This window comes from Schistocerca cancellata, chromosome 7 (assembly GCF_023864275.1).
Source record: "Schistocerca cancellata isolate TAMUIC-IGC-003103 chromosome 7, iqSchCanc2.1, whole genome shotgun sequence".
Classification (NCBI taxonomy): Eukaryota; Metazoa; Arthropoda; class Insecta; order Orthoptera; family Acrididae; genus Schistocerca; species Schistocerca cancellata.
Window position 1 is genome coordinate 503,014,653 of NC_064632.1, and position 17,865 is coordinate 503,032,517.

Below are 17,865 nucleotides of genomic sequence, written 5' to 3' on the forward strand. Positions count from 1 at the left end.
TAGGGGTTGAATTTCCAAAAAACAGTGACAGTATTTTTTCAGATCTAACCTAAAAGCCAAACACCAATTTTCAAAGACTTAGCTTTAAAAATGCTTTTACTATAAAATATTTTCTTATTACGTTTCAGCCCCTTGGGGGTTGAGTTTCCAAAAACAGTCACAATGTATGTTTTACTTCCAACAGAAAAGCCAAATACAAATTTTCATAGAGTTTTCTTCAAAAACGCTTTCACAATGACTTACTTCGATAAAAACTTTCAGCCCCCTGTTTCAGCTGCTAGGGACTGAATTTCTAAAAACAGTAAAACACATATTGTTTTAATTTCTAACTGAGAAGACAAACTTAAATTTTCATAGTTGCTTTCACAATAAAATATTTTCATAAAAACTCTCATTTCCTGTTTCTTCTCCTCAGGGATTCAGTTTCCAAAACTACTCAAATACGCATTTTCTTATTTGCAACCGTGAAATCAAATAACAGTGTTCATAGACCTATCTTTAAAAGTACTGTAGCAGTTCTTTGATAATGATTTATTACCAAAAAAACCTTTCACCCAGTATTTCCAGAACCACTGAAACAGACATTTCTTTATTTCTGACTGCGAAACCAAATACCAGTTTTCATAGATCTAGCTTCAAAATTGCCTTAATAGCGACATTTAAAATAAAGAACTTTCATCCTCTTATTGCTCAAGCATGTGGAACCAACACCAAACAGGACTAACAGAGGATATTGAAAGTATACAAATAAGGGCGACACGAATCGTCACACGTTCGTTTGACTCTCGGGAGAGTGTCACGGAAATGTCGATGAACCTGAATTAAAAGACGTTGAAGACAGAAGCAAATTACAAGGAGGAAGCCTGCTTACAACATTTCAATAAGCAGCATATGTGAAACATGTAGGGATATCGTTGAGCTCCCTACGAATCGCTTCTGTTGGAACCGTGAAGACAAAATTACAGTACTAGCTAGGTACTCTCCCCGCGCTCTATAAGCAATTGGGATGAGAAGAATAACATAATAAAAAATATATTAGTCTGATAAAGGGCCGGACAAAACCCGTATCAGTCTGATGTATCATGCTCACGGTTGGAATTTCGAAAAATCCCTTCTTAAACGACGTCTACGGTTTAAGACCCATACCTTCTCCAAATTTCAGGTTTCTGTCCTTAGCTATTTGAGCTGGCCAATAATGAGTCAGTCAGTCAGGACACTGCCTTAATTTAATTTATACACTTAGGTTATTAAATCTGTCAGTGGCTAAGGAAAGAGTTCACTATGCTTCAAGAAAATACTTTGATCATTTGCCCAACAACATGAAACGTCTGACAGGCAGCAAAATTTTAAATCTGATATAAGATCATTTCTCCTTGCCAATTCCTTTCATTCCATGCAGAAAACTGATTGCCAAAGAAAATAGTTGCTTGAGTAAGACTAACAAAATAATGTGTTTATAACTGTTACCACTAATCATGCCACATATACCGTAAATTGACTTGTTCCACGTTATTTCGATAAAACGATCATTCAAGTTATGTATGGAACATGTAACTAACTAACCAACAAGTAACGTGTTGCTCTATTATTTAGTGTGAAGAATATTCCTATATAGTCTTCATAATAAGTTATGATTTCGAAAGAGCGTTTTTATTTTTCAGTCATCAGTCCTCTGGCTTGTTTGATGAGGCCCGCCATAATTTCCTCTCCTGTGTCAACTTCTTCATCTCATAATAGCATTTGCAACCTACGTTTTGAATTATTTGCTGGATGTATTCCAATCTCTGTCTTCCTCTATACTTTTTACCCTCTACAGCTTCCTCTAGTACCAAGGAAGTTATGGAAGTTAACCCCTGATGTCTTAACAAATGTCCTTCCTTTCTGTCCCTACTGCTTGTCAGTGTTTTTCAATTTTCCTTTTCTCGCCGATTTTGCAGAGAACGTCCCCATTCCTTACCTCATCTGTCCACCTAATTTTCAACACGTTTATGCAGCACTATATCTCAAAGGCTTCGAATCTCTTCTGTTCCGGTTTTCCCACAGTCCATGTCTCACTGCCATACAATGCTGTGCTCCAGACGTACATTCTCAGAAATCTGTTCCTCATATTAAGGCCTGTGTTTGATACGAGTAGAGTTCTCTCGGCCAGGAATGCCAATTTTGTCAGTGCTAGCGTGCTTTTTATGTCCACCTCACACCGTTCAAAACGGTTCAAATGGCTCTAACCACTATGGGACTTAACAGCCGAGGTCATCGGCCCCTAGACTTAGAACTACTTAAACCTAACTAACCTAAGGACATCACACACACCCATTCCCGAGGCAGGATTCGAACCTGCGACGGTAGCAGCAGCGCGGTTCCGGACTGAAAGGCCTAGAACCGCTCGGCCACAGCTGCCAGCCCTCACTTCGTCTATCATGGGTTTTTTGCTGCCTATGTAGCAGAATTTCTTAGCTTAATCTACTTCGTGATCACAAATTTTGATGTTCAGTTTCTCGATATTCCCATTTCTGCTACTTCTCATTACTTTCGTATTTCTTTTATTTACTTTCAGTCTGTATTCTGTACTCATCACACTGTTCATTCCATTCAACAGATCCTACAATCCTTTTTCATTTTCATGGAGGATAGCAATGTCATCAGCGAATCTTACTACTGAAACCCTTTCACTTTGAATTTTTAAATGGCTCTGAGCACTATGGGACTTCACATCTGAGGTCATCAGTCCCCTAGAACTTAGAACTACTTAAACCTAACTAACCTAAGGACATTACACACATACACGCCCGAGGCAGGATTCGAACCTGCGCCCGTAGCGGTCGCGCGGTTCCAGACTGAAGCGCCTAGAACCGCTCGGCCACTACGGCCGGCACCTTGAATTTTAATCCACCTGCTGAATATTTCTTTTATTTTCGTCATTGCTTCTTCGATGTATAGATTGAACAGAAGGGGCGAAAGACCACATCCATCTCTTACACCCTTTTTATTCCGAGCACTTCGTTCTTGGTCTTCCAGCCTTATTGTTCCCTCTTGGGTCTTGTACTTATTGTACCAGGTGATCAAAAAGTAAGTATAAATTTGAAAACTGAATAAATCATGGAATAATGTAGGTAGAGAGGTACAAATTGACACACATGCTTGAAATGACATGGGGTTTTATTAGAACCAAAAAATTAAAATTTCATAAATGTCGGACAGATGGCGCTTCATCTGATCAGAATAGCAATAATTAGCATAACAAAGTAAGACAAAGCAAAGATGATGTTCTTCACAGGAAATGCTCAACATGTCCACCATCATTTCTCAACAATAGCTGTAGTCGAGGAATAATGTTGTGAACAGCACTGTAAAGCATGTCCGGAGTTATGGTGAGGCATTGGCGTCGGATGTTGTCTTTCAGCATCCCTAGAGATGTCGGTCGATCAAGATGCACTTGCGACTTCAGGTAACCCCAAAGCCAATAATCGCACGGACTGAGGTCTGGGGACCTGGGAGGCCAAGCATGACGAAAGTGGCGGCTGAGCACACGACCATCACCAAACGACGCGCGCAAGAGACCTTTCACGCATCTAGCAATATGGGGTGGAGCGCCATCCTGCATAAACATCGTACGTTCCAGCAGGTGTTTATCAGCCAGGCTGGGGATGATGCGATTCTGTAACATATCGGCGTACCTCTCACCCGTCACGGTAGCAGTTACAAAACCAGAATCACGCATTTCCTCGAAGAAAAAAGACCCGATAACTGTAGATGTGGTAAATTCAACCCATACCGTGACTTTCTCGTCGTGCAGTGGAATTTCCACGACAGTTCTAGGATTTTCGGTAGCCCAAATTCTGCAGTTGTGGGCGTTGACAGACCCTCGGAGCGTGAAATGAGCTTCGTCGGTCCACAACATGTTACGCAACCAGTCGTCATCTTCCGCCATCTTTTGAAACGCCCACACCGAAAATGCCCTCCGCTTCACTAAATCGCCAGGTAACAGTTCATGATGCCGATGGATTTTGTACGGATAGATTCGGAGGGTACGCCTCAGTGCTAACCAAACAGTAGTATATGGAATGCCGGTGCGACGTGCGACTGCACGAGCGCTGACTTCCCCGTGCATAGACGGACCCGCTACAGTCTCCATTTCTTCCTGAACTGTCTCAGCAGCATCACGCCGTGTGCTCGGTCGGCCACTACGGGGTCTATCGTCCAAATAATCCATGACTTCGAACTTGGAAATCATTCTCGCGACAGCTGCATTTGTCAACGGACCTTTACCCGTTCGAATCCCCTTCCTATGGCGATAGGATCGTAACGCTGAACTAGCACATTCCCCATTCTGATAATACAGCTTCACTAAAAGCGCCTTTTCAGGTATTGTGAACATGCTGCGACTGCTGGCGCATCTGATTCTCTCTCTCATTACAGCTCCTTTTATACACGATTGTCATGCGCAGTCACTGACGTTTTGCTGTCCAGCGTCATCTGTCGGACATTTTGTGAACTTTGTTTTTTTTTGTTTTTTGGTTCTAATAAAACCCCATGTCCCTCCAAGCATGTGCGTCAATTTGTACCTCTCTATCTACATTATTCAGTGGTTTATTAAGTTTTCAAATTTATACTGACTTTTTGATCACCCGGTACTTCGTGATCACAAATTTTGATGTTGAGTTTCTAGGTATTCCCATTTCTGCTACTTTTCATTACTTTCGTCTTTCTTTTGTTTACTTTCAGTCTCTATTTTGTACTCATTACACTGTTCATCCCATTCAACAGATCCTACAATTATTTTTCATTTTCACGGAGGATAGAAATGTCATCAGCGAATCTTGTTACTAAAATCCTTTCACCTTGAATTTCAATCCCCCTGCTGAATATTTGTTTTATTTCCGTCATAATTCGTTCTTGGTCTTCCAGCCTTATTATTCCCTCTTGTGTCTTGTACTTATTGTATATTACACCTCTTTCCCTATAGCTTAGCCTACTTTTCTCAGAATTTCGAACGTCTTGCTTCATTTACACTTTCGGACGCTTTTTACAGGTCGACAAATCGTATGAATGCGTCTCGACTTGTCTTCAGTCTTGCTTTCATTATCAACCGCAGCGTCAGAGCAGCCCCTCTGGCGCCTTTACCTTTGCTACAGTACCATCCGCCTTTCTCCCCTTGACCCCGTCGGTTACGTGACCTTCCTCTACAGGCGAGACATTTGGATTCGGCAGGATCCTGGCGGGCATCAACGCGGCGGCGTCGCTGGTGCTGCCCTCTATCTACGTGAGCGAGATCGCGAGCAACGAGGTGCGCGGCGCGCTCGGCTGCCTGCTGGGGCTGATCAGCAACTCGGGCGTGCTCTTCTCGTACGTGGTGGGCGCCTACCTGCCCTACTCGGTGGTGCTCTACCTCAACCTGGTGCCGCTTCTGCTCTTCACCGTCGGCTTCGCCTTCCTCCCTGAGACGCCCTACTGGCTGGCCAAGAAGCGCCAGTACCCGGAGGCCCGGCAGGTGCGTGCGGCTGGCGCTCACATCCACTTACCTGCAACAAAAGAGCGCGAAGCTATCAAAAAACTTCTAAGAAAATAGGGCACGAAAGGGAGGCAGTGGTTACAAAGAGAGTGACACAGGGTCGTAACCTATTCCCGATGTCATTCAAAATGTACAGTAAACAAGCAGCAAAGGGAACCAAAGAAAAAACTTGAATAAGAAGTTCAGGGAGAAGGAATAAAAACTTTGAGATTTGCCGATGACATTGTTATTCCGTCAGAGATGGGAAAGGTCATGGAAGAGCAGTTGAATGAAATGGACAGTGTCTTGAACGAAGGATATAAGACGAGCATCAACAAAAAACGGTACAAGAATAGTGGATTGTAGCTGAATTAAATCAGGTGATGCAGAGGGAATTAGATTTGGGAACGAGGCACTTAACCATTTCGCGGGGATATACAGGGTGTTACAAAAAGGTACGGCCAAACCTTCACACACAAAGAAAGAAAATATGTTATGTGGACATGTGTCCGGAAACGCTTACTTTCCATGTTAGAGCTCATTTTATTACTTCTCTTCAAATCACATTAATCATAGAATGGAAACACACAGCAACAGAACGTACCTGCGTGACTTCAAACACTGTTACAGGAAATGTTCAAAATGTCCTCCGTTACCGAGGATACATGCATCCACCCTCCGTCGCATGGAATCCCTGATACGCTGATGCAGCCCTGGAGAATGGCGTATTGTATCACAGCCGTCCACAATACGAGCACGAAGAGTCTCCACATTTGATACCGGTGTTGCGTAGACAAGAGCTTTCAAATGCCCCCATAAATGAAAGTCAAGAGGGTTGAGGTCAGGAGAGCGTGGACGCCATGGAATTGGTCCGCCTCTACCAAACCATCGGTCAGCGAATCTGTTGTTGAGAAGCGTACGAACACTTCGACTGAAATGTGCAGGAGCTCCATCGTGCATGAACCACATGTTGTGTCGTACTTGTAAAGGCACATGTTCTAGCAGCACAGGTAGAGTATCCCGTATGAAATCATGATAACGCGCTCCATTGAGCGTAGGTGGAAAAAACTAAAATGAGCTCTAACATAGAAATTAGGCGTTTCCGGACACATGTCCACGTAACATCTTTTCTTTATTTGTGTGTGAGGAATGTTTCCTGAAAGTTTGGCCGTACCTTTTTTTAACACCCTGTATTTCCCATTAAACGTATTTCTTAACAGCGTTGATCTCTCATATATGGCCCTTCGGATTGTTGAAGAATGTTGAATGAGTCAAGGAACGAGGAAATACTCGGAAGAATCGGCGGCGAAAGGAATGTATGGAAGACATGAGAAGAAGAAGGGACAGGATGGTAGGACATCTGTTAAGACCTCAGTACTGCCATGGTATTAGAGGGAGCTATAGAGAGTAAAGACTGTAGAGAAAGACAGAGATGGAATACATCCAGCAAATAACGGAGAGCCCGCGACCCACCGAACATTTGACCTAAGTACAGCTATTGACATGGTACACACGTACCGTTTATTTTACATCTTATGCTAGTCTTTTGCCCTTTTGGACGTTCTGTATTAATGTTGGACCATGCCTCTTTAGGCAGTTTGTAGTTTTAGTGTGTTCCGAAGAAGGCGTGGTTATCAGCGTCGAAACCTAGGTCAATATCCGGTTTCAATTCGCAATCGAGGCGGATTCTTTATAATCATTAAATTATTCACGATTGCTGACGCACTGCAGTGTTAAAAGTTCTCAATAACTGAAGACTTTATCCAGATATAAGATACAAACCTAGATAATTCTAAAGCTTTTGCTACATACGGCTTCATATCTGGGCCTGCCGTCCGACAACAAGTAACACACACACTGAGAAAGGTTTTGCATTACCCCGCTTCCCAGAACTCCTGAAGATAGACGTTGACTATGGATACTGTATCACAGACACAGTCCCTTTGACTGTTCAGAGATGTCACTAAACCCGCCCAAGATGTAAACAACCGTACATGAGCAGCGCCTATTAGAAGGAGGGGGGCCGACAGCCGGTCAGTTCCAGTCATTCCACCAGGAAATAGGTACACGGCTCGTGTTGTCTGTAGTTCAGCCATGCCTAGATGGTCAATACCGCGGTTCGATCGCGTCCGCATTTTTACTTTGTGCCAGGAAGGACTCTCAACAAGGGAAGTGTCCAGGCGTCTCGGATTGAACGAAAGCGATGTTCTTTGGACATGAAGGAGACACAAAGGGACAATTGTCGATGACATACCTCGCTCAGGCCGCCCAAGGGCTACTGCTACTGCAGTGGATGACTGCTACCTACGGATTATGGCTCGGAGGAACCTTGAAAGAAACTCCACCATGTTGAATAATGCTTTTCGTGCAGCCATAGGTCGTCGTGTTACGACTCAAACTGTGCGCAATAGGCTGCATGATGCGCAACTTCACTCCCGACGTCCATGGTGAGGTTCATCTTTGCAAACACGACACCATGCAGCGCGGTACAGATGGACCCAACAACATGTCGAATTGACCGTTCAGGATTGGCATCACGATGAGTGCCACATACGCCTTCACCCATACATTCTCGGAGACGTGTTTGAAGGCAACCCGGTCAAGCTGAACGCCTTAGACACACTGTCCACTGAGGCAGCAACGTGGAGTTTCCCTGTTGTTTTGGGGTGGCATTATGTGGGGCCGACGTACGTCGCTGTTGGTCATGGAAGGCGCCGTAACGGCTGTACGATACGTGAATGCGATATCGGCAGCATATTGGCGAGGCATTCGTCTTCGTGGACGAAAATTCGCGCCCCCATCGTGCACATCTTGTGAATGACTTCATTCGGGATAACGACATGACTCGACTAGAGTGGCGAGCATTTCTTCAGACATGAATCCTACCGAACATGCCTGGGACAGATTGAAAAGGGCTGTTTATGGACGACGTGACCCACCAACCACTCTGAGGGATCTACGCCGAATCGCCGTTGAGGAGTGGGACAATCTGGACCAACAGCGTCTTAATGAACTTGTGGATTGTATGCCACGGCGAATACAGGCATGCGTCAATGCAAGAGGACGTGCTACTGGGTATTAGAGGTACCGGTGTGTACAACAGTCTGGACCACCGCCTCTGAAGGTCTCGCTGTATGCTGGTACAACGTACAATGTATGGTTTTCATGAGAAATAAAAAGGGGGGAAATGATGTTTATGATGATCTCTATTCCAGTATTCTGTACAAGTTCCGTAACTCTCGGAACCGAGGTGATGCGAAACTTTTTTGATGTGTGTATTTTGGGGTAACTCTTCTTATTCTCAAAGGACATTTTTGGCTCAGAAACGGGCGGTTCGGGCAGTAAGTGGTCTAAGTTTGCGAACTTCTTGATGACCCCTGTTCACTAGTCTGGGCATTCAGACACTGGTCCCTCAAGATATATATACTCTACTGTCGTTTCTTGTTAACAATATCAGTTTATTCCCGAGAATTAGTAGCTTTCACTCAGTTAATTCTCGGCAGAAATCCAATCTGCATCTGGATTGCACTTACTTAACACTTGTGCTGAAAGGTGAGCAGTATACTGCTGCATCCATTTACCACAATAATTCAAAAATCTTAGCAGTAATCCACGCGCTTTCAAATCGAAGCTGAAGAATTTCCTCATGGATCACTCCATCTATTCTGTCGAGGTGTTCCTTGAAAAATTAATCTGATTCCTACGTTATATTGTTGATTGCGTTTACGTAAACTTATGGCTTTCTTTTTTTGGGTTCATAAACATTTGATTATATCTGTTATTACATTTATGTTGTAATTTCATGTACTGACACGTCCATAACCTTGGAGATTTGCTCCTCAATTTGGTCCTAAGGAACTGGACGTGTAAAATTTAAAATAAATAAATAAATAAATAAAAATCAAACCAGTCTTCGGACCGGAGACCACAACAACAAGATAGAAAATTGGGGAAGTGTTAGATGACAATCAGTTTGGCTTTAGGAAAGGTAAAGGCACCAGAGAGGCAGTTCTGACGTTGCGGCTGATAATAGAAGCATGACTAAAGGAAAACCAAGAAGCATTCAAAGAATTTGTCGAACTGAGAAAAGCGTTCGACAACGTCAAATAGTGCAAAACGTTGGAGATTTTGAGAAAAATACGGAGAAGCTATAAGGAAAATCGGTTAATATACAATATGTACAAGAGCCAAGGCGGAACAGTAAGTGTCGAAGACCAAGAAGGAAATGCTGAGATTAAAAATGGAATAAGACAGGGATGTACTATTTCACCGCCTCTCTTCAATCTATACGTCGAAGAAGCTATGACGAAAGCAAAAGAAAGGTTCAAGAGTTGGATTAAAATTCAAGCTGAAAGGATGAGAATGATAAAAGTAGCTGATGATATTGCTATCCTCAGTGAAAGTGAACAAGAATTAGAGGATCTGCTCAACGGAATGAACAGTCTAATGAGTACAGAACATTGAGTGAGACTAAGAAAGACGAAATTAATGAGGAGTAGCAGAAATGAGAACAGCGAAAAACTTAAAATCAGGATATACACTCCTGGAAATTGAAATAAGAACACCGTGAATTCATTGTCCCAGGAAGGGGAAACTTTAGTGACACATTCCTGGGGTCAGATACATCACATGATCACACTGACAGAACCACAGGCACATAGACACAGGTAACAGAGCATGCACAATGTCGGCACTAGTACAGTGTATATCCACCTTTCGCAGCAATGCAGGCTGCTATTCTCCCATGGAGACGATCGTAGAGATGCTGGATGTAGTCCTGTGGAACGGCTTGCCATGCCATTTCCACCTGGCGCCTCAGTTGGACCAGCGTTCGTGCTGGACGTGCAGACTGCGTGAGACGACGCTTCATCCAGTCCCAAACATGCTCAATGGGGGACAGATCCGGAGATCTTGCTGGCCAGGGTAGTTGACTTACACCTTCTAGAGCACGTTGGGTGGCACGGGATACATGCGGACGTGCATTGTCCTGTTGGAACAGCAAGTTCCCTTGCCGGTCTAGGAATGGTAGAACGATGGGTTCGATGACGGTTTGGATGTACCGTGCACTATTCAGTGTCCCCTCGACGATCACCAGTGGTTTACGGCCAGTGTTGGAGATCGCTCCCCACACCATGATGCCGGGTGTTGGCCCTGTGTGCCTCGGTCGTATGCAGTCCTGATTGTGGCGGTCACCTGCACGGGGCCAAACACGCATACGACCATCATTGGCACCAAGGCAGAAGCGACTCTCATCGCTGAAGACGACACGTCTCCATTCGTCCCTCCATTCACGCCTGTCGCGACACCACTGGAGGCGGGCTGCACGATGTTGGGGCGTGAGCGGAAGACGGCCTAACGGTGTGCGGGACCGTAGCCCAGCTTCATGGAGACGGTTGCGAATGGTCCTCGCCGATACCCCAGGAGCAACAGTGTCCCTAATTTGCTGGGCGTGCATCCGTGCGTCGCTGCGGTCCGGTCCCAGGTCGACGGGCACGTGCACCTTCCGCCGATCACTGGCGACAACATCGATGTACTGTGGAGACCTCACGCCCCACGTGTTGAGCAATTCGGCGGTATGTCCGCCCGGCCTCTCGCATGCCCACTATACGCCCTCGCTCAAAGTCCGTCAACTGCACATACGGTTCACGTCCACGCTGTCGCGGCATGCTACCAGTGTTAAAGACTGCGATGGAGCTCCGTATGCCACGGCAAACTGGCTGACACTGACGGCGGCGGTGCACAAATGCTGCGCAGCTAGCGCCATTCGACGGCCAACACCGCGGTTCCTGGTGTGTCCGCTGTGCCGTGCGTGTGATCATTGCTTGTACAGCCCTCTCGCAGTGTCCGGAGCAAGTATGGTGGGTCTGACACACCGGTGTCAATGTGTTCTTTTTTCCATTTCCAGGAGTGTATAATCACGAAGTAGATGAAGTTAAGAAATTCTGGTCTCTTGGCAGCAAAATAACCCGTGAAGGACGACAACACAAGTAACAGACTGGCGCTGGCAAAAAGGGCATGCCTGGCCAATAGAAGTCTACTGGTATCAAGCATAGGCCCTAATTTGAGGAAGAAATATCTGAGAATATACGTTTGCATTGTGTGGTAGTGAAACATGGACTGTGGGCAAACCAGAACGGAAGAGAATCGAAGCATTTGAGATGTGATGCTACAGAAGAATTTTGAAAATTAGTTGCACTAATGAGGCAAGGAACGAGGAGCTACTCCGAAGAATCAGCGAGGAAAGGAAGACATGCAAGACATTGACAAGAAGAAGGGACAGGATGGTAGGACATCTCTTAAGACATCAGTACTTCTATGGTACTACAGGGAGCTACAGAGAGTAAAATTTGTAGGGGATTACAGAGATTCGAATACATCCAGCAAATAACTGAGGACTTTATCCAACTGTAAAGTACAAAGCTAGATTATTCTGAGGCTTTTGCCAAATTCGGCTTCACATCTGCGCCTGCCGTCGCAGAACAGGTAGACTCCATGTAACATTCTGTGTTCTCGCACCATTGATCACATACTGGCAGCAGCCAATCTAGGGAATACCGTCCTATGTAAACGCTGCCATTAACACTACAACAAAAGTTGCTGCGTTTGGAGTGGTGCTGTGATCGGGAAGATGCAGACGAATGACGTTGCATTGTTTCGCACTGTCCAGACATCCATCGTTAGCGATAATGGCGGCTTCTTTGGTAGAGGTTACTTACAAGACGCCAACGGCCCTGCCACCCGTTCCCATCAGATCACCGAGGTGATGGCCTAGCGCTTGGATGGGCAGAACGCTGTTGGCAAGTGGGTTGCACTCAGCCCTTGAGAGGAAAACTGAGGAGCTACTTGATTGAGAAGTAGCCAGCCGCTCCGGTCTCGTAAACAACATACGGCCGGGAGAGCGCTGCGCTGACCACCTCCCCTTCCATATCCGCACCCAGTGACCTTCCAAGGCCTGTTCGGACGGAGAGAGGAGGGAGTTCATACTTACGAAGTTTTTGAGAGGGACAGCGGTTTCACTCCTGGCGTCATGAAGTGTGGAGCCATCGGCTATGATTTCAGATCACGACTGTAGCGAGTGAGGGAACTGACAACACAAACCTACGTTATGGATATCCTGCGTCCTCACGTATTACTGCTCGCGTGACAGCATCGTGGTGTTATTTTTCAGCAAGACAATGCTCGGCCACACATGGCACCTGTCTCTATGCACTGTCCCCGTCATGTTGACATACTCTCGAGGCGAGCAAGATCCTCAGATCTGTTCCCTGCAGAATACCTGTGGGACCAGCTCGGATGTCAGCTCTGTCCCAGTGCCAGCATCCACGATATACTGGACCACTTACTACAGCTGTGGCCAGCTTGCCTCAGAAGAGTATACAATGACTTTGTGACATTCTTCCCAACAGAATCAATGCGTGCTTCCAGGTCTGAGGGTGTGCGAGGTCATACTAATAAGTAGGCTCGTACTGCCAAGTTCATTCTCAATTTGACTCGATTTTGTAATCATTAGAAGAACATCACATATTGTCTCAACCCGTGAAGTTTCATTTCGTTCGTCCCCACCCCCTTTTCTGTACAGGACGCTTGACTTTTTTTCAGGCAGAGTATTTATTCTAGCGGATGCTTTGAATTAATACTACAACCAGCCGCTTTACACTATCTTTTTTTAAAAAAATACTATAATATTTTAATAATTAGCTTTAGAGTCAATGAAGACTCATCTTCAAATGTTTGGCCGCTACAGATAATTCTCAGTTTGAATGCGGCGCTGGGATCGTTGCGCTAGTGGAAATGGTGGAGAAGCCAATGTAAAACGAAATTCAGCAGGTTTTCAAATTGTCACGATTGATCCTCTAAATATCCTGATTCGTATCAGGCATATTTCAGCACTTTGGTAAGCCTTAGCGGAGAGAATTAATTATATACTGTGAATGCAGCCTAATTTTATTGTTTCTCAAGTGGAGACTGACATCATAATCATTCAACAGAAAGTTTTCTCATAAATTTCTTCCGACATCGAAAGTTGTATACTGGCAAAGAAATCATCTTTCAAATATCTTTTGGCCCGGTCAGACATTCGTTTACCAGATTTCGGTGTTGTCACAAGAAGATTTCGACCTTCAAAAAGAGATTCTCGAATCCTCAGTCCAAATTCACTAGTAGTTTCTTTTAAAACTGTGAAAAGACGGGTGGTCAGATAAAAAAAAAGTGTTGACGCTCTATCCAAGGACAAGAAACATCCGCTGATCCCAGAGGTCTCGATGGCACAGATACAGCCGCGGAAGTATACGGCTTTCGATATTTGGAAGAATGTTGTGAGAAAATTTTCAGACCTAGTTTTGTGGAATGATTATGATGTCAATCACCATTTGAGATACAATACAATCAAGCTGCAATCAAATGGCTCTGAGCTCTATGGGACTTAACTTCTGAGGTCATCAGTCCCCTAGAACTTAGAACTACTTAAACCTAACTAAGGATATCACATACATCCATGCCGGAGGCAAGATTCGAACCTGCGACCGTAGAAGCTGCAATCACTAGTACGTAATCAGTTCTCTTCGCCAAGCCTTACCAATGTACTGACATATGTCTGATACAAATCAAGACGTTTAGAGAATCACCTGTGAAAATTCGAAATCTGGGTCAATTTTGTTTTAATTGCCTTCTCCGTCGTGCGTATTATGTGAAGATATTTCGTTCGTTTTATGTGTATGGTGCAAAAAAATGTTGTTTTAAGCATTTCCTTACAGATTAACATTATTATCTTTTGAAAACTAAATAACCAAAAAGCCAGGAATGTAAGACGTAAAATAACAACTTAAAACATAAAACAAATATAAGTAAAATAAATAATTAGAATATTAATTAATGTTTAGATATTTTAATGAGGTATGTTGAAAATACTCAGACAGTACGTTGAGTAAAGTTTATATGACAAAAATGATGTTTCAGGAAACAGCTTTATTACACAGGAAGCTTCTTTTATTTATGTTGTAACAAAAGTTTTCGTTTGTCAAGACAAATTAATAGTGGTGGCGTATTTTACCTCTATGATTAATTGTACTGTTCCATTAGTTCGTGCTAGTGCATCTGTATCAGGTATCTTACTTAAAGTCTTTGCAGATAAATTGATTGCCCTTAACAAGAGCTGATCAACGATACATTATTAGTCACAATCTAATTAATAATAATAAAAGTAAAAATTTTATAAGATCCAATGCACTTCATATAGCATAATTTCTTAAGTAGTTGCTCCAAAGCAAAGACGTTTGTCTTCAGTACTTGCGTCCTTTTACGCTCTTCACTTCTGTCTGTTGTTTATTTTATGTGTCTTGTATAGCTACATAGTCTCTCAATACGAATATTCTCCATCATCCACCACACTCTGCCGCGCTCAGAACGGAAGCCATTTCCTGCCTCCGGAACACTGAAGGATTTCCCCTGACAGTTCTCCTATTGTACGCCTTCCGACCGCAGCCTCACGCCGGGTCGCGTTTGTAGCACCCAAATGAAATGCAACTCGATGCGATGCAGACAGTCGACAACTTTGGAAAAGCCACACTGATTTCCCGTATTTCGTTGTTTTAGCATTATAACTTGTGTGGTGTGGTAGGATGCTGTTTCAAGGCAACGGCACATTGTAGATTTATCACAGGCGCGTCACCCTTCGTATAATTTCTTGTAATTGAATATCAGTTATTTTGGATCGGCGGTAACAGCCTAAGATGAATTACAGTACTGTTGAGAATTCTGTCAGTTCGTCGTCGTCTTGTGATTAGGGACACAAAGTTACGCAGGCGAAGATAGAACGTTCGCGTCCTGTTTTTCCATATCCTCACATTTGTAACAAATCCTGTGCTGTTCTTATAAATCAAGACGAGGAGGAATTAAAGACATTAGCTGCCAGTGGGCAATGATTTATATCAATGGGGCAAATTAAGAATTTGTTCCAGGCTGGGAATCGAACCCGGATCTACTACTTACTAAACTGATGGCGCTGACCAGTACTCCATCCGAGCAAAGTGGTCACCACAACTACGCTAACTATTCTAGCGCGCCTCCCGTCACACTCAGATTCCCAACGTCTACTGATGTAGTGCCCTTCATCATTAGCCACATTACTCAGGTATCATTGACCGTCATCACCTTCACTATACAGGGTGTTACAAAAAGGTACGGCCAAACTTTCAGGAAACATTCCTCACACACAAATAAAGAAAATATGTTATGTGGACATGTGTCCAGAAATGCTTACTTTCCATGTTAGAGCTCATTTTATTACTTCTCTTCGAATCACATTAATCATGGAATGGAAACACACAGCAACAGAATGTACCAGCGTGATTTCAAACACTTTGTTACAGGAAATGTTCAAAATGTCCTCCGTTACCGAGGATACATGCATCCACCCTCCGTCGCATGGAATCCCTGATGTGCTGATGCAGCCCTGGAGAATGGCGTATTGTATCACAGCCGTCCACAATACGAGCACGAAGAGTCTCTACATTTGGTACCGGGTTGTGTAGACAAGAGCTTTCAAATGCCCCCATAAATGAAAGTCAAGAGGGTTGAGGTCAGGAGAGCGTGGAGGCCATGGAATTGGTCCGCCTCTACCAATCCATCGGTCACCGAATCTGTTGTTAAGAAGCGTATGAACAGTTCGACTGAAATTTGCAGGAGCTCCATCGTGCATGAACCACATGTTGTGTCATACTTGTAAAGGCACATGTTCTAGCAGCACAGGTAGAGTATCCCGTATGAAATCATGGCGGTAAATCGAGGAAGTACAGTACATACTGACTAAACTAAAATGAGCTCTAATATGGGAATTAAGCGTTTCCAGACACATGTCCACATAACATATTTTCTTTATTTGTGTATGAGGAATGTTTCCTGAAAGTTTGGCCGTACCTTTTTGTAACACCCTGTATATGTGGTGTTTGTTCTTTCAGACACCACACTACACTATGTGATCAAAAGTATCCGGACACCCCAACAACATACCTTTTTCACATTCATCTACATCTACATCTATACTCCGCGAGCCACCTTACGGTGTGTGGCGGAGGGTACTTATTGTACCACTATCTGATCCCCCCTTCCCTGTTCCATTCACGAATTGTGCGTGGGAAGAACGACTGCTTGTAAGTCTCCGTATTTGCTCTAATTTCTCGGATCTTTTCGTTGTGATCATTACGCGAGATATATGTGGGCGGTAGTAATATGATGCCCATCTCTTCTCGGAATGTGCTCTCTCGTAATTTCGATAATAAACCTCTCCGTATTGTGTAACGCCTTTCTTGAAGTGTCCGCCACTGGAGCTTGTTCAGCATCTCCGTAACGCTCTCGCGCTGACTAAATGTCCCCATGACGAATCGCGCTGCTTTTCGCTGGATCATGTCTATCTCTTCTATTAATCCAACCTGGTAAGGGTCCCATACTGATGAGCAATACTCAAGAATCGGACGAACAAGCGTTTTGTAAGCTACTTCTTTCGTCGATGAGTCACATTTTCTTAGAATTCTTCCTATGAATCTCAACCTGGCGCCTGCTTTTCCCACTATTTGTTTTATGTGATCATTCCACTTCAGATCGCTCCGGATAGTAACTCCTAAGTATTTTACGGTCGTTACCGCTTCCAATGATTTACCACCTATGGCATAATCGTACTGGAATGGATTTCTGCCCCTATGTATGCGCATTATATTACATTTATCTACGTTTAGGGAAAGCTGCCAGCTGTCGCACCATGCATTAATCCTCTGCAGGTCTTCCTGGAGTACGTACGAGTCTTCTAATGTTGCTACTTTCTTGTAGACAACCGTGTCATCTGCAAATAGCCTCACGGAGCTACCGATGTTGTCAACTAAGTCATTTATGTATATTGTAAACAATAAAGGTCCTATCACGCTTCCTTGCGGTACTCCCGAAATTACCTCTACATCTGCAGATTTTGAACCGTTAAGAATGACATGTTGTGTTCTTTCTTCTAGGAAATCCTGAATCCAATCACAAACCTGGTCCGATATTCCGTAAGCTCGTATTTTTTTCACTAAACGTAAGTGCGGAACCGTATCAAATGCCTTCCTGAAGTCCAGGAATACGGCATCAATCTGCTCGCCAGTGTCTACGGCACTGTGAATTTCTTGGGCAAATAGGGCGAACTGAGTTTCACATGATCTCTGTTTGCGGAATCCATGTTGGTTATGATGAAGGAGATTTGTATTATCTAAGAACGTCATAATACGAGAACACAAAACATGTTCCATTATTCTACAACAGATTGACGTAAGCGAAATAGGCCTATAATTATTCGCATCTGATTTATGACCCTTCTTGAAAATGGGAACGACCTGCGCTTTCTTCCAGTCGCT

The 17,865-nt window shown here is 44.0% G+C and overlaps 1 protein-coding gene across 1 annotated transcript in view; it reads left to right on the forward strand.

Moving 5' to 3' along the window:
- Positions 1 to 17,865, forward strand: part of LOC126092866 (facilitated trehalose transporter Tret1-like) — a 63,453-nt gene that overhangs the window by 25,215 nt on the left and 20,373 nt on the right. The window contains exon 3 of the mRNA XM_049908597.1: positions 5,209 to 5,488. Within this exon, the coding sequence (XP_049764554.1) occupies positions 5,209 to 5,488 (280 nt within the window). The remainder of the gene's footprint in view (positions 1 to 5,208; positions 5,489 to 17,865) is intronic.